At 43.4% G+C, this 20768-nt stretch overlaps 1 protein-coding gene across 15 annotated transcripts in view; it reads right to left on the reverse strand.

Moving 5' to 3' along the window:
- Nucleotides 1-20768, reverse strand: part of EPHA6 (EPH receptor A6) — a 1277595-nt gene that overhangs the window by 1147716 nt on the left and 109111 nt on the right. The window contains exon 1 of one of the 15 annotated variants that reach the window (XM_068270646.1): nt 6618-6694. The exons of the other annotated variants lie outside the window; for them this stretch is intronic. Within the exon in view, the coding sequence (XP_068126747.1) occupies nt 6618-6672 (55 nt within the window). The 5' untranslated portion in view covers nt 6673-6694. Of the gene's footprint in view, nt 1-6617; nt 6695-20768 lie in introns of those variants that run through there. 15 annotated transcript variants of the gene reach the window in all.

Genomic DNA, 20768 nt, shown 5'->3' on the forward strand with positions numbered 1-20768 from the left:
CATTGACATGAATGGGTGGAATCTGATTTGCTGTTTGTAGCTCCGCCCAGGTGTGCAGGGGGGACGCGAGACCCCCAGAACGTATCATCCCAGGTAGTAAGGGATCTGCATACCAAGTTTCGTTCAAATCGGTCAAGCCGTTTTTGCGTGTTAGCGGCACACACACACACACACACACACACACACACACATCCGATTTTATATATATAGATATATATGTATATGTATAGGGCTGCTCAAATCCGGATCAGGGAGACACCCGGATAGTTGCTATCTGAGTATCTCCCAGTAAACCTGTGCGGGGTGGGCGGGGGGTCAACTTACCTGTCTGACGTCTTCTTCGTCCGTCCCTGGCGCCTCCCATGATGCGGTCCAAGAAAGTGTTTGTAGTCACGTGACCGCCGCATGGAACGCATTGTGGGAGGCGCCAGGGACCGACGAAGAAGACGTCAGACAGGTAAGTTGACCCCCCCGCCCACCCCGCATAGGTTTACTGTGAGATATCCAGATAGCAACTATCCGGGTATCTCCCGAATCTGGATTTGAGCAGCCCTATGCATTTATATCACTAATATTATAAATAGGAACGTTTGGATGTTTGGATGTTTATTACTCGATCACGCAACAATGGCTGAACAGATTTGAATGAAATTTGGCACACACATAGTACATTACTTGGAATAACATATAGGATACATTTTTTTCCCATAACCAAAAAGTGGGCAAAGAGAAATACAAATTTCACTGGGAAGTGTAAACTGCAGCCATTCTTACACTGTTAATGGCAGAGTTCTCAAACTTTGCACAGTTGGTCACTGGGTGACTGGGATTAATATTCAGAAAAGTGGGTGGAGCCTACAAAAGCCAATCAAAATTCCCCTTTTGATTTTCAAGGGGATTATTTACATTACTGCTATTCTTGCACTGTTAATGGCACAAGCCCCAAACTGGGTTACAGTTATTTATTGGATGACTGGGTTTCAAATTCAGAAAAGGGGGTGGAGCCACAAACAGCCAATCAGATTTGTTTCATTTCAATGCAAATTATTGATGCCAAAGACCGTAAAGCTCACAAACTTGGTCATTGAGCAATTGTGTGTTAGGGTTAGAAAAAGTGGGCGACACCAGCCAAACACATACCTGGGCATATATAGATAGATAGATAGATAGATAGATAGAGACAACCCAATAAGATGGGGAACTGTCAGGGCCATGGTAATGACATCCCACTATGGGAGGTGTTTTGCCTCAGCCACAAACACTCCACAGATTAACTATGTTAGAAAATGTAAAGCTCTCTCATGGGAAAGGGGGTATCAGCTACTGATTGGGATTAAGTTCAATCTTGGATTAGAGTTCCTCTTTAACATTGTAGACCCTTTTTTTTAAGCCAGGGAGCCATGCTTGGCTTCTTTACTTCTAAAAATATCAACATCAGTTTTGCCTTTATTTCATTGTTCTGTTAAGTGTACACCTTAGGCAAGATTGATTCTGGCATAAAACGCCACCGATTTCCAGTTATTCCTGTCACTGACAAGAATTCAGACAAGGGGGTTTAATGGCAGCGTTCACACTAGCCTTGGAAGTCAATATTAAATTACAGTCAAGTTTGTGGGCACACAGGCACCTCATCGCACGCCAGTGGTGATACACGCTATTTACCGCTAGTGGGAATCTATCCTAAATTGAATAAACATTTTGCAAAATATACATATATGTTATAGAACATACAGTGGGTGAAAAGTGTATTGGTTAAAGGCTCTGCCTCTGGCACAGGCGTACCGGGTTCAAATCTCAGTTCTTCCTGTTCAGTAAGAGTAGGTTCACACTTGTTCTAAAAACGTATCTGTAGCTCCGGATTTTAGCCCAGATCAAAACCGGAGCCACGGATACCAATGTTAAAAATAGCAACCGCCTTCACTTAAAAAAAACCAAAAAACGCATCCATCTGCGTTCAGTGGGATCCGTTTTGAAAACCTGAACGGACGGTCTGGATTTGCAACATATTCACGGACCCCGGAAATACGGAGGGGTAGTGAAAAGCAATGGCAAAACGGATCCCCCTCTACACAGTAATCTTTTGACACAAGGGAGGGGGGCCGTCACTTCAATACCGCCCAATGAAGTACAGAGGGCGGCATTGCAGGAAGTGAAGGAGAGCAGTGGAACGCAAGGAAGTAAGTTCCCCGCTCACCGCTTGGCTTACATTTTAATACATTAATAATTTTATCAATGAAACTAGCTGGAGGGGGAGCGTGGGACCCAGGTGAGGGAGGGGGGATGATCCCCCTCCCCGTCGCTGCCCCCCTTCCTGCCTGCTACCCCCTCCAGCATGGCAGCCCCCCCACGGCCAGGGAGGTTTCCATGAACTGGAAATGTAGCTGCAAAAAAGCCATTTCTCTCAAAACGGAGAGGAAAAAAAATTGTTTACAAAAACGGATCTGTTTCAAACGGATTCGATCTGCAACGGACAAGTGTGGACCTAGCCTAAGGGCCTGTTTCCACTACACGCAGATTGGACGCAGATTGGATGCAGAAAAACTGACTCCAATGAATGTCTATGGGAAAATCTGCATCAGAAAATTTGCATTTAGTGGAAACAGGCCCATAGGCATTCATTGGAGTCAGTTTTTTTGCATCCTTTCTGCATCCAATCTGCGTGTAGTGGAAACAGGCCCCAAGCCAGCACTTATTTAGTAGGAGACCTTGGGCAACACTCCCTAACACTGCTACTGCCTATAGAGCGCACCCTAGTGGCTGCAGCTCTGGCACTTTGCGTACACCACGAGAAAAGTGCCATATACAGTGAGTGTTCTGTGTCTTGTCTCGTCTATTAAGTTATGTGAAAATTTCTCCCAACTTGCAAATCTCCACTGATCCAGGAAGTGGAAACCATGGTAGCAAACGAAAGCTAGCAGATGCTGATCAGTTAGCAGGCAGATGCATAATAGAGTACAAAGCAGTGGTGGGGCAACCGACAGATCTCTGTGGGGGGAAGGGGGGCTTAATGTAGTCACGCCCCTATCTAGATAATTAGCTTTTCATTTGCTAGCATGGCCCTTACCTCTATGATCACGTTGGGGGCTTTCTAACCTGTCTCACGACGGTCGGGGTCTTTACCTCCTCAGTTCTGAATCCTAACATCCTTTCTAAAACCAATACAGAAAGGGGTTTTTACTGAAAGGGTTTTAACACATGTACTGAATACAAAGGCATTTGGCACGGAGAGGAATTCCTGTGTGTTTACTGAGTAAATGTCAACTCTTGGGGACAAAATTGTCAACCTTAACAGCAAATCACTGGTTATGAATTATTATTATGAATCATATATAGAGATGAGCCGAAATTTTCGAAATTTCGAACTGCTTTTATTACGAATGCGAAATTTAACATTACGACCCAAATTCGTAATTTCGTAATTAATTTTCAAATCGTAATTTACAATTTCGTAATCGAAATTTCACTCCCGTAATGACGAATTTCGTGTCTCCAACCGAAATTTTACTTTTTCAGGTTTGTAAGGGTTTCTATCCCTCTAGATGCCTAAAATGAATAGCACAGCCAGCCAGCCTTCTCTCTCTCTCTCTCTCTCTCTCTCTCTCTCTCTCTCTCTCTCTCTCTCTCTCTCTCTCTCTCTCTCTCTCTCTCTCTCTCTCTCTCTCTCTCTCTCTCTCTCTCTCCAGAGATCTGTAGTATTTCAAAACCATACTCACATTCATGACATGTCCAGGGATCAAACCCAGGCCAACCACATGGAAGACAGCTATGCTCACCACCATACCACCAAACACACACTAAATAGACTGCTAACCTAAATCTTACTTGTAGACAGTCATATGAGACACATGCTGGGTGCAGGGCTTTGTGATTGGACCATGCGATAGAGTGAGGTGCAAAAATGAAATCATGCCTAGCAGAGGATGGTTTCACAGTGCTAAATGCTAGGCTGGCTGTGGTGCAATTGGTTAGTGTGTCTGGCTGGTAACAGCAAGGTTACAGGTTCAATTCCATCCAGGCATGTCTTTTCCTTTTGCGTTCAACAGTTGTCCAAACAGAGCCAACAGAGCCCCAGATAGCCATGTAGAGTTAGGTCACAGCTAGTCTGGCTGTGGTGCAATTGGTTAGTGTGTCTGGCTGGTAACAGCAAGGTTACAGGTTCGATTCCATCCAGGCATGTCTTTTCCTTTTGCGTTCAACAGTTGTCCAAACAGAGCCAACAGAGCCCCAGATAGCCATGTAGAGTTAGGTCACAGCTAGCCTGGCTGTGGTGCAATTGGTTAGTGTGTCTGGCTGGTAACAGCAAGGTTACAGGTTTGATTCCATCCAGGCATGTCTTTTCCTTTTGCGTGCGCGCGCTGCGCCATTGAACCCCATGGGGTATTTTGCGTGCGTAAAACTTTACGCATGCAAAACTTTGTGCTCGGTGTTTGGACAACTGTTGAACTCAAAAGGAAAAGACATGCCTGGATGGAATCGAACCTGTAACCTTGCTGTTACCAGCCAGACACACTAACCGATTGCACCACAGCCAGGCTAGCTGTGACCTAACTCTACATGGCTATCTGGGGCTCTGTTTGGACAACTGTTGAACGCAAAAGGAAAAGACATGCCTGGATGGAATCGAACCTGTAACCTTGCTGTTACCAGCCAGACGCACTAACCAATTGCACCACAGCCAGCCTAGCATTTAGCATTGTGAAACCATCCTCTGCTAGGCATGATTTCATTTTTGCACCTCACTCTATCGCATGGTCCATGGTCCAATCACAAAGCCCTGCACCCAGCATGTGTCTCATATGACTGTCTACAAGTAAGATTTAGGTTAGCAGTCTATTTAGTGTGTGTTTGGTGGTATGGTGGTGAGCATAGCTGTCTTCCATGTGGTTGGCCTGGGTTTGATCCCTGGACATGTCATGAATGTGAGTATGGTTTTGAAATACTACAGATCTCTGGAGAGAGAGAGAGAGAGAGAGAGAGAGAGAGGAGGGAGGAGGGTTGGTTGGTTATTCATTTTAGGCATCTAGAGGGATAGAAACCTTTGCAAACTTTAAAATACTAAATTTCGTAATCGTAATTACGAAAATTTGCGTAATTTGCGAAAATTACGAAATTTCGATTACGGCTAAAATCGTAATTGTAGTAATTTCGCGAAATTTCGGAAATTCGTAATTAGGTCATTACGCTCATCCCTAATCATATATAATGCACCGACACTTCCTCCTCCATTCCTGGTACCCCCACAGAACGGGGTATATTTATTCTTTGTACAGGTACTCTTTAAATTATTTTAGGCATTTCCTGCGCCAATCTTTATACCATTTTTTTTGTTCTTTAATAAAGTTGGAATTTCCTTTTAAAGCAGGTCAGCCATACTACCCCAGGAAAAAAACACATATATAAGTAGATAAAAACTTGTTCTACCTACATAACATATGTATTTGTACCGTCCACGTTTTGATTTCAGCAAATTTTATATACGGTAGTAAATAAAGAGAAAACTGCCCTAGGCATTTTCCATCTTTACTGCCTCTGACTGAAGCTGATCTTGATGTCATTTCCTCCCATACTCCTCCTACCCAAAATAGTCTATGCATTACCAGACCTCTTCCCCACTGAACTCTGTAGAAACTGCACTGTCATATCTAGCTTGCTTTGTAAACACATGTGAGCACAGCATAGGTTGTATTTCAGCAGCTCCACAGAGGGGTGAGGCGTATTTCCCTTCTCAGCCTCATGTCACACTGATTGCCCTCAGCCAATCAGTAAGGAGCAGGAATGTGGGAGGGGAGATAACAAGCTTCCCTCTCCCCAAAATGTACCAGAATAGATAAGATTTATTACAGCAGACACATTTACGATTATATTGGAATCCTTGCAATGCAGACTGCATGTAGACTACATAATAAACACAGAGCAGTGGGTCAATGGAATTTGATTTTATGCTTGACAATCCCGCTTTAAGTATATTTTCCGCGGTGTATAACTTACGAGTTGCTGTCAGGAGAAATGCATCACTGCCCACAAAACTGGCTGTCATGATGACTTCAGGGGACAATGGCACATGCAGAAATACAGGCTAAGCTGCCAGATCACTAATCTACTTACGCTATGGAAATTGCCTTTCTTACTGGCAAGAAGCCAAAACGAACTGGAAAGAAAACAACAGTAAATGTGGGGATCTGAGAATACCAAGCAGGGCTGTTTTTAGTATAGGCAATCTAAGCACTTAGCTAGAGCACCACCTGCAGGAAGGAGCACCAAAGAACCAATGCCAAGCAAACAGATCCGTTTGGTTAATAATAGTTGCCCTTTAGCATGCATCCCATCCCAGAAGATCTACAGAAAAAAATGGATTCTGGCCATGAAAGAAAGCTTGCACATGTCTAGAATATCAGAATGTCCAATGTGTCTACGATGGTCAGTGGTCACATAAGCTGGACCATGGAGCAGGGCTGCACAAGAGGGACCTATACAATATTACTGCCATGGTTTTAAGGACCACTATCCCAAAAAATTGGAAAATTTTAAATACATAAATACACATAAATAAAAAAGTATGTTTCTCTCAGAGTAAAATGTGCTATACATTACTTTTCTCCTATTATGCCATCACTTACAGTAAGTAGTAGAAATCCAACAGAACAGAGGTTTTGGAGTAGTCCATCTCTTCATGGGGGATTATCAGGGTTTTCTTGATTGTCAAAAGCATTTAGTAAATGGCAGTTGCTCAGTTCAACTGCCGGAATAGTGTGCAAACAGGTGGGGGGACTGCATCTTTATATAGATCCTTTCTATAGGATGGTTTTCTAAATAATAAATTAAATATTGAGAATCCCCTATGAACAAAGGATTACCGTAGTCAAAAACCTGTTGGTCCTGTCAGATTTGTAGGAACTACTGTCAGGGCTGGAACCCACAAGAGCGTTTTTTTGAGCATTTTGGCAGCGCTGCGATACGCTAGCGTTTTGCCAAAACGCTCAGCTGATGTTAATGGATGGGGCAACTTCCACAGGAGCGTTTGCGTTTCCCAGAAACGCAAACGCAGGACATGCAGCATTTTGGGAGCGTTAGCGCTTCAATGTAAAGTATTGAAACGCTAGCAGAAACGCTCAGCAAAACCTAAACTGAGCGGTTTTGCTAGCGTTTTGCGGTTCAGCACACTGTAACAAAATGAAAAATAATTCACAGGACTAATCAGGATAAAAACGCGAAACGCAAAACGCTACACAGCCGCTGGGGAAAAAAATACAATGTTGCAAAACACGACCAAAAACGCGCATGAATCCGCTTGCAAACCGCTCAGACAAAACGCTAGCGGTTACGTTTTGCGTTTGCGGTTTTCAGTGGGTTCCAGGCCTCAGGACCTGTTTCCACTACACGCAGATTGGATGCATAACAGATGCAGAAAAACTGACTCCAATGAATGTCTATGGGGCTGTTTCCACTAAACGCATTTTTTCTGATGCAAATTTTCCCATAGGCATTCATTGGAGTCAGTTTTTCTGCATCCTTTCTGCATCCAATCTGCGTGTAGTGGAAACAGGCCCTAAGTGACAACAACATGGGAGAAAAGTAATTTATAGCTCATTTTACTCTGGAAGAAACATACTTCTTATTAGTATGTGCTTACATGCATTTTACATTTTAAAATTTTGTTTCTTTAACCAGTTCGCATTCAGTCGTTTTTCGCTTCATGCATCCGAACAATGTTCACCTCCCATTCATTAGCCTATAACTTTATTACTACTTATCACAATGAACTAATCTATATCTTGTTTTTCCGCCACCAATTAGGCTTTCTTTGGGGGGTACATTTTACTAAGAGCCACTTTACTGTAAATGCATTTTAAAAGGAAGAATAAGAAAAAAACGGAAACAAATCATTATTTCTCACTTTTCGGCAATTATAGTTTTAAAATAATACATGCCTCCATAATTAAAACCCACGTATTGTATATGCCCATTTGTCCCGGTTATTACACCATTTAAATTATGTCCCTATCACAATGTATGGCGACAATATTTTATTTGAAAATAAAAGTGCATTTTTTCCGTTTTGCATTCATCACTATTTACAAGCTTATAATAATAAAAAAAAAAGAAATATTTCATCTTTACATAGATATTTAAAAAGTTTAGACCCTTAGGTAAATATTTGTGTTTTTTTTTTTTTATTGTAATGTTTTTTTGTTTTTTTTAATTAAACATTTTATGTGGGTATTTTTGGGAGGGTGGGATTGAAATATAATTTTTTTTGTAAATATGTGTATTTTTATTTTTATTTAACATTTAGGTGTAGTTTACTTTTTGGCCACAAGATGGCAGCCATGAGTTGTTTACAGTGACGTCACTCTAAGCGTACCACGTACGCTTAGAGCGACATAGGAAGCAGAAAAAGCGTAGCTTCCGAGAGAAGCTGTCGCTTTTTCTGCGGGGGAGAGGAATCCGTGATCGGGCACCGTTGCCCGATTCACTGATTCACTGGCTAACAAACCGCCGGCCGGGAGCGCGCGTGCACGCGCGCGATCGGCCGCGTGGACGCGCAGGAGCGCACATGGCTTCCTGGACGTGAGTTTCACGTCCAGGAATGTCAAATAGTTAAAGGACTTCCGAGGCCAAAATTAATAAAATCACACGATACCTTTTTTTTTTGCAGAATCCACGGAGGACGTCCTGCCCGTCCTCCGCTCTGTTCCGCCATCAATGCACGTCTTATTGTTCCCCTACGGCTCGGCCCAACCCCACCGAACGGGTCGCATGGATGCCACCTCTAATATGGCCGCCGCCTTGCTCCGCGGCTGCGCAGTACGCTTTGTCGCTAGCGCGACTGCGCAGCCTATTGCCCGCCTCCCGCCGCGTACTAGGTCCCGGCATGCTCCCCAAGCGTACGTCGGGCGGGCGCACACAGGCTGCGCAGTCGCGCTAGCAACAAAGCGTACTGCGCAGCCGCGGAGCAAGGCGGCGGCCATATTAGAGGTGGCATCCATGCGACCCGTTCGGTGGGGTCGGGCCGAGCCGTAGGGGAACAATAAGACGTGCATTGATGGCGGAACAGAGCGGAGGACGGGCAGGACGTCCTCCGTGGATTCTGCAAAAAAAAAAAAGGTATCGTGTGATTTTATTAATTTTGGCCTCGGAAGTCCTTTAACCATTTTGTCTGACTATAGTACACGTATATGAAATATATACATGTGTCGCCGTATATTATCCATGTTCTTTGTAACCCTGAGAGTATGAAACAGCATTGATCTGTAACCTTTAAACAATGTAAAGAATATTAAAGTATTCATTTCGGTGACATCAGCCCCGCAAGTCATTGAAAAGCCTAATATTGCTTACTTTTTTGACATTCTGACATTCAAGATGTATGGTGCTAAATGTCAACATTTAATAAAGCTTATTCTTTAGTATCGATTTTGCTTTTGTTTTCCAAATCTCCATTGTGAGCACGGTATTAAATCATATTCCTATCGGAGGGGAGCACCTGTCATAGCGTCCTTGCCCAGACATACGCTACCTCTAATTAGTTCTGTACACCGAGATACGGCGACATGAAACCAAAACATGGAGGAGGGGAAAAAAACACGTTTTGATGCATTACAACGTTGAGAACTATGTCACGTTAATATATCACTTTTTCAATCAATGGAACACCTGCGCTAAAATGCCCATTTTATTACGTGGTGAAAAAGGGAAAAAAAAATGAAACAAACAAATAAAGAAGCAGGAGCGCATGTATAACGACACACACGTGCATAAAATATTTAACAGTGTTATTTATCATGTGTATTTGGAGCAACATGTAGTTATTACGGCCTCCGGTAAATGACAAAAAAGGAAGCCAAGGTGAGAGGGATATGGATTCAGCCATGTTTATTTCCTTTTAAACAATACCAGTTGCCTGGCAGTCCTGCTGAACTCTTTGGCTGCAGAAGTGGCTGAATCACACACCTGAAACAAGCATGCAGCTAATCCAGTCTGACTTCAGTCAGAGCACCTGATCCGCATGCTTGTCGAGGGGCTGTGGCTAAAATTATGAGAGACACAGGATCAGCAGGAGAGTCAAGCAACTGGTGTTATTTTAAAAGAAAAAATCCATATCCTTCTTTGTTTTGGTTCCCTTTAAAGACTCGCTGCAGGGCCGTACAACTCAGCACACAAGTGTCCCCCCCCCCCACTTTTCTGCCCTCCAACAGAGCTTTCTGTTGGTGGGCTGTGGTCTCTACCAGGATGTTTATTTTTTATTGTTTTACAAATATTTATTGTATTTTTTTTTTATAAAGAAAAGTATTTTACTTTTATTTTTGTAAACCCTCCCTCCCCCGCCAGCCAGCCTATGACAGCGATCGGCTGTCATACGCTGATGCCTATGACAGCGGAGCGCTCCTGTGACTGTCTTCCCCAGGGGTACAGTCGTGTCACACGGCTGCCATAGATTCCAGCACTGTACGGTGTAAATAGATGGCAGAGCAGAGCTTTGTCATCCAAGCGGAGTTGTGCACACAATCTCCTGCAAAACCCGCCCCAGGACTTGACACCAATTGGCGTTAGGCAGCCTTGGGGCTGCCGCCGCAATCACGTCGATGGGCGTGACGCGGTCGTCCGGTAGGTAAAAGGAAATAAATATGTCGGCCTCCATAAGCCTCTCACCTCGGATTCCATTTAATTTAATACTGGGAAATTCCACTTTCAAAAAATGATGATGAATAAAAATTTAATGACCTGACAGGTTTTAGACTAGTTTATCTCCCCATGGGGGATTCTCAGTGTTTCATTTATTTTTTTAAACCACACCTACAATGGTGTGCAAACGAATAGGCATGTTACATAGTTACATAGTTATTTTGGTTGAAAGAAGACATACGTCCATCGAGTTCCACCAGTAGCCCTCTTGTTTGTATAGATCCTTTAGGCTGGTTTTACACTACATCTCTGCGGTTGTGGTGCGGTGTGGGGACCGCATCCCACCGCCAAAAACAGGCCTTTGGGGATTACAGCGTTAAAATATATATATCTGGCAGCAGGCCAAGCAGGATGTGACATTCACTTCCTGTGGTGGAATCGAGGAGGTGTATTGCTGAAATAGGCTTCCCCGCATGCGTGATGCGTAAAACTTGCAGTCCGTCGCACATTGCCATGCAAGTCAGCCATTAACGGAGGTATGCGCTCAAGTTAGATAGTGTACTTCTGGATTAGTGCACCGCACGCTGTATGAACTACCACATAGACTTTCATTGCTGTAGTGTTAGGCTGCGAAAAATGCTGCATTGCGCCAGTGTGAAAGGCCCCTCAGAGATAGTATTTTTATGAAGTATAGAGGAAATACTCAGGCTGGAAACACGCTAGGCAGAAACGCCAGCATTGCCTAAAATGCAGCGTTAGCGGTTATGCGTATAATGTTAGTCAATGGACCGCTTTAAAAAAAAACATGAAAAACGTATATGCGTTCTGTATGCGTTTTAAAATATGTATTTTTAAAAACACTGACTTGGTTGCATATTTTTCAAAAACGCATCAAAAACGCACATAATGGAAGTCAATGGTGATGCCGAGGAATTGCGTTTTGTATGCATTTTTCATTCATGCGTTTTTGAAAAATAAACTGTTTTCTGATGCATTTCTGCTTCCTGTTGATTTTCTAGTGATTTGCATAAAACGCAATAGAAAAATGCATACCAAATTGAACCACAAATGCATTAAAACGCAAGCAAAATACAAAAAAAAAAAAAGCAAATGAACAAAAAACGCAAACGCATAGAAAACACATGGAGAACGCAATACAAGTGCACAAACGCATATGCATAAAAACGCGACGTTTCCCGCACTGCTAAGTGTGCACCCAGCCTGAGGGCTTGTTTCCACTGTTGCGACGCGATTTCGGCCGCATTCCGACGCTTGTAAAAACGCATGCGGATGCGTTTCCACATGCGTTTTTACCCGCGATTTCGCCTGCGATTTTGCATGGCAGGGTGCCATGCGAAATTAACCATGACACTGCCAGGGCTAAATAAAATTGAAAAAGGTGCGAAATCGCACGCGAAATCGCGGGTAAAAACGCATGTAACAAACGCATGCGTTTTTACTATTAAATACATTAGCGGCGATTCGCACGGATTCCCGACGCAGGCGAAATCGTTGGCTCTTTTGTGCGTTTTTTTCACGCTGAAAAAAACGCACCTCAACAACGCTACAGTGGAAACAGGCCCATCCACTTGTATTACATGTGCGGATCTGCATGCGTTGGACGCATGCAGATTCGCGATAGTGGAAACGAGCCCTGAGAATACCCCATGAAGAGATGGACTAGTCCAATACCGGTCTGATTTGTTAGATTTTTACTGCTTACTGTAAGCAACAGCACCATTTAAGAAAAGTAATTTATAGTGCGTTTTACTCTGAGAGAAATATAATTCTCATAAGAACATGTTGACGTTTATTTTAAGTATTACAATTATTAGTGCTTTAAAATAGATCTTCCCACTTCCTTCCTACAAATTTCTAAAAATAAAGGCTGGTACACACTTTGAATTATGATTGGCCAATCACTGACCAATTTTATAACTCCCTTGTAGTATGAAGGTCAACAGATATTGATATTGAATACTATGAGCAGATTGTGTAGGGGAACCTCATATGGAGGTGGTAAAAAATGGTCAGTGATAAGTAATCATAATTAAAAGTGTGTACAAGACTTTAGCAACACGTGCATGAAAAAAGGGCGCCATGAAAAAAGGGCCCGGGATATTAACGAATTTGGCGCCAGGTATGAACGAAATTTGCCAACGAAAATCATCGTTGTCAAGCTTTATTAACGATAATTACTGTTGCAAAAATGAAACGAGAAATAATAACGAATTAGTATTAATGTTATAAGTCGTAACGTTTTTCGTCAATATTGCTTAACCCAACCCCACCCTCACACAGAACCCTCCCCTAGTGGCGCCTAACCCTAACCCTAACCTCCCCCCGGTGGTGCCTAACCCTAACCTCCCCCCGGTGGTGCCTAACCCTAACCACCCCCCCCTGGTGGTGCCTAACCCTAACCACCCCCCCTGGTGCCTAACCACCCCCCCTGGTGGTGCCTAACCCTAACCACCCCCCCTGGTGGTGCCTAACCCTAGCCACCCCCCCTGGTGGTGCCTAACCCTAACCACCCCCTGGTGGTGCCTAACCCTAACCACCCCCCCTGGTGGTGCCTAACCACCCCCCTTGTGGTGCCTAACCCTAACCGCCCCCCCCTGGTGGTGACTAACCCTAACCCCCCCCCCCCCCCCCGATGTTGCCTAAAACTAACAGCCGCCTAGGTGGTGCCTAACTAACCACTCCCCTTGGTGTTGCCTAACACTAACCACTCCCTCTGCAGAATCACCCTTTTAGATATATCAATGATAATACCTTTGAAAGCGTAAAATCTGAACTTATTAACGAAATATGACAAAAACTATACAGTTATAAACTTCTAAAATGATAACTACCTCAAAAACTATAACGTTATAATCTTATTAACTAAATTTTTCGCGGCGCCCTTTTTTCATGCTTTTTTCGCCATATTAATGATAATTGCATTAGAGTCTATGGCGGCGCCCTTTTTGTCCACCCTCAGCCTGCGCCCTTTTTTTCCTGCTCCCTTAGCAACAGTACTTTGTATACTCTGTTAGACGTATTTCACATTCTCCTCCCATCTACCAATCTATCGCTGGACCCTCTGGAAGCCTCACTCCTGTATGTGAATGAGTGCGTCTGGGCAACAGGAAGGAGCTGCTGCACGGGCTCAGCGGATAAAGCCAAACCCATCCGGGTTCCGGCTACTGGACAGGTGTTGTGGGCCATCTAGCCCTGAGCAGTGTGTCCAAGCTCTGTTGACGAGCCCTTGTCGACGAGCTTTAGGTGGCCCTGCGCTGGACTGGCAAGATGGAGGGGGGTGGAAAGGACTGATTCTAGTGACAATGCGGCCCCACAGCAAAATTAGCCTGGGAGGGCCCTATAAGCAGCATTAGGGTAGGGGCCCCTTTATTTTAGGCAAATCCCCATGGCTCCCTTGAGTCGGCAGTCAGGCCCCCCAGGTCTCCCACCAACTATATAGCGTTACTATGAACAGTTTTTGGAAACTTATTGACTCACCTGTCCGGGATGGCACGCTCATCTGTCACTCTGTGCACTTCAGTATTCTTACTTGCAGAAGCACCTCTGTTCCCGTGACCCAGCACATGTTATTACGTAATATGTCGCCGGGTCACTGAGAAGATGCAACCAGCGGGGATGAAGACTGGACTGCACAGAGTAAAGGACTGCACAGAGACTCCAACTTTATTTTTTTTCGGGTGGGGGGGGGGGCACAAAGGGGGAACTATGGCTGGTTGGTGGGGTCTATTTGTGTGATCAAAATAGATGTTTGTATGGCGAGCTTTAGATATTTTTTGCCTAACTCAGGTGACAAAAATGAAGGGTGATGGTGCTATTATGGAAGAAAAGTCACCTACAGAGGTAGTTGGCTGGCATTCTTTTCTTGCTAGCATTCAGCTCCTCCTGTGTGGACAGATCACAGACAAATCAATCCAGCACCCCACCCTGTGTCTCACAACTCTACAAGCAAGGGGAGGGAGAAGATGCAGGAGGGAGAGAAACACTGTGTGTACTGTAATTCCTATTCTTTCATAGCTAAGCATTGCTGCATACTATATCTTTTATTTTACAGACAGGACGTTTTGGTTTAAAAGAAAAAAGTGATCTTTCAACTTGTAAGCCATATTGTGCTCCTGGGGGGGCAGTGCCCCAGTGTAGCGCCACCCATAGACAGGCTACTGTTTCAAGTTCCAAATTGGTTATTGTTTCATAAGTTGCTTCAGGTATCCTTTAAAAATGAATGCCTTTCACTACTGACTACCCGAAAAGGTAAACATCACACAGTGTATGGGTACCTTAAAAAATTTTCTTTTGGAGATTTTATTTGAACACAGTAGCATTCTGTAGGAAGATTTATACGTCATATTGCCCTGCTGTAACTCTTCTGCATGCCGTTTGTGTTTTACAGTCCTTGTTATTCAGCAGTCTTGATAAATGTCCCACTTTGCGGTTAGAAATGTAATAAAATTACGCATTTCCTATCCCTATGATTCTAAAACGTGTCACATCCCATATTAATTCTTAGCAGTATTATGTGAAGAGTAAATTTCATTAAAAACTCATGTTCTGAGTCATGCTGTGCAATTTTACAACACTTTAGACTAGCGAGTGTTTCCTGATCATTTTATAGACTTCGAAAATACTTTTTATATGGAGTTTTGTGCATCTACTTTATAATTCGCCTTTAAATCATTTATTAAAATGATGTATGCTCTTTAGGTTAAACAATAAAGGATAAGTAAACTCACAAATGTAACTTCACGTGACCTTCTGCTTCAAGCCATCCTGACATGCATGGCTCAGCCTTCCTGCCAGCACACAGACAGGTTTTTGATTAGTGAAGGTGTTACTCCTTAAGAGCTGCAATGCCTCCTGTTCTGTGCAGCTAATTACATATGTAGAAAGAGGGGAGTTACTGGATGGTCAGGGCTTTAGAGATAGCACTAAAATCTTCCGATTTTTTTCTTGATGACAACATTCGGGCACTTTCAAGTGTTTCTGAAGGGAAAAAGTGCAGAAAATGGGTACTTTCCTAAGTAGACAGATGCCTCTGGATAATCGAAAGGCTTCCCCCATCCCCTGGGCCAATGCATCCATTGGGAAAGCTGGGAAATTGTCCTGGGGCCCATAAGCGCAACCGGGCCCCCTCCAGGTCTCAGTCTGACTTGCAAAGTTTTTGGTAGCAACTCAGCTATCCCAGGGGCACTGCTCCTTTAGTCCATGCTCCCTGTCTTCATTTCCGCCTGGCCGCTTTTTCTCAGTGACCCGGCGCATATCATCACATGACAAGATGCAGGTCACTGAGAAGAGGCGCCCCCGCGAGGATGAAGAGGAGCGTGCAGGGGGTAACAGAGCAGTACGCCCTCCGGCACAGGGGAGTTACTATGCTGCCCAAAAATTAGCAGGGCAGCACAATAAAGTTGGGGGGTGTGGTAGGGGAAGCCAGATGGAGGAAAATGTGCTGCAAGCGGGAGGTGTCAGGGGAACCCCTAGGCAGGGGCATAACTAGAGGGGAGCAGCACCTGCGATCGCAGGGGGGCCCCAACTTCTAACCATCCCTTCCTCCGATACAGAGGACATCCTTTAGATCAGGTGTTTCCGTGGCTACACTTGTTATGGGTGTAAGGATCATGTTGGCCACACTCAGAGTCGGGAAAAGGTCCTCCAGCACCTAAGGCTGAAACACCAAAGTGCGCCCCTCCATCCCTCCCAACCCAGCCGCCACACACTGGTTGCTATTAGACTAAGAGGCGCCCCAGGGCCCCCAACACCTTAAACTCTAGTTATTTGTCTTGCAGTTACTGCTATGTATCACCTTTTCTTATTTCTCGCTGCTTCAAAAAAAATAGGGGAATGATAGCTGGCTGAGTTGTGCCCCCTCCTACACTGCGCCCTGATGCTGGAGCCTCTCTCGCCTCTGCCTCGGCCCTGGCCTCACTTGTTTTATGACCCTCGTGAGATGGGCCCCAGGCCATGGAGGACACCATGGGGAATCAAGGTAAAGGGTGTAAACGTTGGGGGGCCCATCAACGTTTTGTTGGGGACCCCCATGAATTGTAATTACGCCACTTGCCCCAGGTTACTTTTGCCCCTGGCCCCATTGTAGCTAGAACTAGCCCTTTCTGCCAACTTGAAAAAAAAAAAAAAGTAGTAGACCTCCCGCATTAGCAATACACATTATCAATGACCAGGAAATGGAAATCCATATCTGTACATTATTCCCCTGAACACAGCCTTCCACAGCTGCTTGCTTGGGGAGGCTTGCGCTAGGATCATCTCCTGATTTAACCATGAATTATCAAATGAATCAATGACCATTGTCTGATCCATGCATGAAACCACTTAGTCATCCACTCCAGGCTTTCGCTACGAGAGGTTACCGCAGCCATAGACGACAGTATGAAGTGTCTGATGACAGCTAATTTATGTCAGTGGCTCTGTGTATCTTTGCTCTCTTTCCCTCCGCTACCAGAATGGAGAGAAGCTCCAGGCATAACCTGAGCTGTCAGGCGGCACTGTATGAATACGTTGTGGCTGTACACCCAATCAGCCTTGATCTTCTCCTGCTAGGGTGTCCTGCATCCCATGGTATTTATCTCTAGTGACGTTGTGGTCGCATTCACAGTGCCACGTTGCGGAGCTGCGTTTTTGAAGAGGAACTCCAGTGAAAATAATGTAATAAAAAAGTACTTCATTTTTACAATAATTATGTATAAATGATTTAGTCAGTGTTTGCCCATTGTAAAATCTTTTAAATCCCTGATTTACATTCTGAAATCTATTACATGGTGACATTTTTACTGCTGGCAGGTGATGTAGCTGCTGCTTGCTTTTTTGGCAGTTGGAAACAGCTGTAAACAGCCATTTCCCACAATGCAACAAGGTTCACAGACAGGAAACTGCCAGGAGTACCACGGTCCTCAGAGTTTCTTGTGGGAGGGGTTTCACCACAATATCAGTCATGCATCGCCCCCTGATGGTCTGTTTGTAAAAAGGAATAGATTTCTCATGTAAAAGGGGGTATCAGCTACTGATTGGGATAAAGTTCAATTCTTGGTCGGAGTTTCTCTTTAAGTCTTATAACGTAGCTTACCGCATTGCAATGATAATCCTTTCGACCGTTCACAGTGTGACGTGAACGTCACGCTGAAAAATGTTGCATTGTGGTAACTCACTGCTTGCAGTGCATTACCTCTAAACGAAGACACGGTTGCAACTTTAACTTTGTGTTAAAACGCAACATCCCACCGTGAATATGCCCTGAAACTAGGCAATTCTAGAAGCTAAGTAGCCAAAACAGGATACAAGAGATTCTTGCTCCCTGGATCCTAGCATTCCATGCCTACAGAAGAAGTTAAAGTGGGATTATATGCTAAAAACTAACATTTCAGTAACTACTCTTAGTTGCATAAAAGAACATTTGAAAGCATTCCCAAGTATTCCGTGTGTGTAAAATTGTTTATTTTCACTGCAGATAGCAGTAGAAGCTTGCTTATGTCTAATCTTTGGCAAAGGCAAGAATCTCTCTCTGCCAGTGTCTTCACTCTGTCCCCTCCCTCTGCTGAATACACACATCGCCCTGGCAGCAGCTGAGTCACTTGAGCAGAGGGAGGGGGGGGGGGGGCTGAGTGAAGACACAGGCACAGGGAGATTATTGCCCTTGCCGATGACAAGAGATATGCAAGCCTCTACTGCTCTTTGCAGTGACAAACAATTTTACACACAGGGAATACTTGGGAATGCTTCAAATGATCTTTTATGTAACCAAGAGAAGTTACTGAAATTTTAGTTTTGTGAGTATAATCTAACTTTAAAGATCTAATATAGACATTTATAGTTGAATGCAGTACATTACACAGGATACTCACTTTTATAGTAATTTTCCTGGTTTCAGCATCAGAAACACTTCCTATATCTACTTATCACTGTATATTGATATGTAGCATTGCCCTACCAGTGATGTAACATCACATCATAGGCTTAATTAGCTATGTGGAATCCCCCCCCAGAGCATTCTGGGTTATCAAGTATATTTTGTACTGGCTTTAGAACTCTCAGAAACCAACATTCGGCAGAGCTGTCACCACCTGTGATAAATTTCAGAATGTAAATCATGGAGAGGAATAATTTCACAAAAGGCAAACACTTACCAAATACATTTATAAATAATTGTTGTAAAATTAAAAAAAATGTATTCATTATGCTATTTTCACTACAGTTGCTGTTGTATTTTTCTGGAGATTTTTTTTTTTTATATATAATTACTGTTACAAGTAATTTATTTAAGCCACAAACTCGCACACACTTACACAAAAAAAGCAAAACAACCACTAGACTGGAGGAGCAAACCCAGTGTAGTCGAAAGAGTGGAAGGGGTAAAAAAAAAATATTGTATTTACTATACATACTGTAGGTGCAAAGGTGTGGCCAAGATCTGAGCCAGGGGGTTGCAAACGATCTTAGACCAAGAGAGAACTACAATGAGATTGGACTTAAAGTGACACTGAAGTGGAAACAAAATAATATAATGAATTGGTTGTGTAGTACGGACAGTTAACAGAACATTAATAGCAAAAGAAAATAGTCTCATATTTTTATTTTCAGTTACGTAGTGTTTTTTTTTATAACAATGCATCATTCTCTAATATTTGCAGTTTACACATTACACTCAGCATTTTAAATGATTTCACAGAGCAGGCTAGTGAACTTTTGAACTGTCCTCTGCAGTGCAGAACAAACAACATACAGTGACAGACACTTGAGATAATAAGCTTCAGAAGACAGAGCTCTCTGCCACTTTGAAAGCCGGAGAGATCAGTGGCTCTTTTGCATAGATAACTGGAATTTATTAACTCTTCCTATACTGGAAACAAAATTAGACTCATATCTCTGCTGCTAATGTTTTATTTCTTAGCCGTACTACACATACAAATCATTATATCATAAGTTTATTTTCACTTCAGATTCCCTTTAAATGGGTTCTGTGGCCCTTTTTTCAAAATGCAATTTAAATGAAGAGATGTGTTCCTTTCATAAGTACTAATCTTTTTTTCCCAGTCTCATATAGAAACAGCTGTGCTGTCTCTCTCCTACTCCTTTCTAATTATTTGTCTAGTTAGACGAATATTGTGCTGCAGGAAGAGGCAGACAATACAGCAGCTGTTCCTCCCTGCTATCTGACTCGCCCTCCCCCTGCTGCACGTCATCTGATGAATCATCCCTGACCTTTCTGCAAGCTCCAGACAGCAGGGGGAGGGAGATCTGCCTCTTGTGGCTTCAGCTCAGCTCTTCTCTTGTGCACAGCAGTACAAGGAGACTGTATGTACTGACCTGGGAGCACTTTACATTGCAGCCATCATGCCCAAAGGTTTAAAAATTATATTTTTTTAATTAAGTTATTTGGCAGCGGGGAACGTCGAAAATAGGAGAAATTAAGAGGGCGTATAATGGGGGAAATAGTATTGTTTATTTTAATGTGCTGTAAATTCACCAAACATCTTCTTTAAGTGGGACTAAATGGGAGTAAGCAGACTTGGTTGGGGAGGGGTGGGGTGGTGGTGGGGGCATGAGAAAAGAGATATTTTATTTCATTTTAAACTTGGTTTTCAATTTGCACTAAAACTACACTGCATGTCCAAAAAAGAGGTCAAGAAGCAAATAGGCTGGGGTTGCTACAATTGGTCAGGCCTAGGTTCACCAACATTAATGATTACGTGCCCAAAGAATGAGGTCATCTGGCTACCCGAATATAGTTTATGACTAGGTAATTCCATCAGTGAATTTCTTCTTCCCTGATGGCATTGGCATATTCCAAGATGGCAATGCCAGGATTTAACGGGCTCAGACTGTGGAAGATTGGATCAGAGAGCATTGAGACCAGACCTTAATTCCATTGAGAAGCTTTGGAATGTGCTTGAGAAGAATGTGCGTTTCAGCTCTCCCTTAATCTCTACAACATCTTGGCAAAAAAACAAATGCAACTCTGGACAGAAATTGCAGAAGCTCATTGAAACGATGCTACAGCAAATGTGTGTCATAATCCAAGATGGTCCAACAAAGAATAAGCGTGTGAACTTTTTTTGTACAGCCAGAGTATTTTCCTCCTATTGCACTAAACCATTCCAGAATTTCCTTTTATATCTCTA

The sequence above is a fragment of the Hyperolius riggenbachi genome, chromosome 2, assembly GCF_040937935.1.
Source record: "Hyperolius riggenbachi isolate aHypRig1 chromosome 2, aHypRig1.pri, whole genome shotgun sequence".
Lineage (NCBI taxonomy): Eukaryota > Metazoa > Chordata > Amphibia > Anura > Hyperoliidae > Hyperolius > Hyperolius riggenbachi.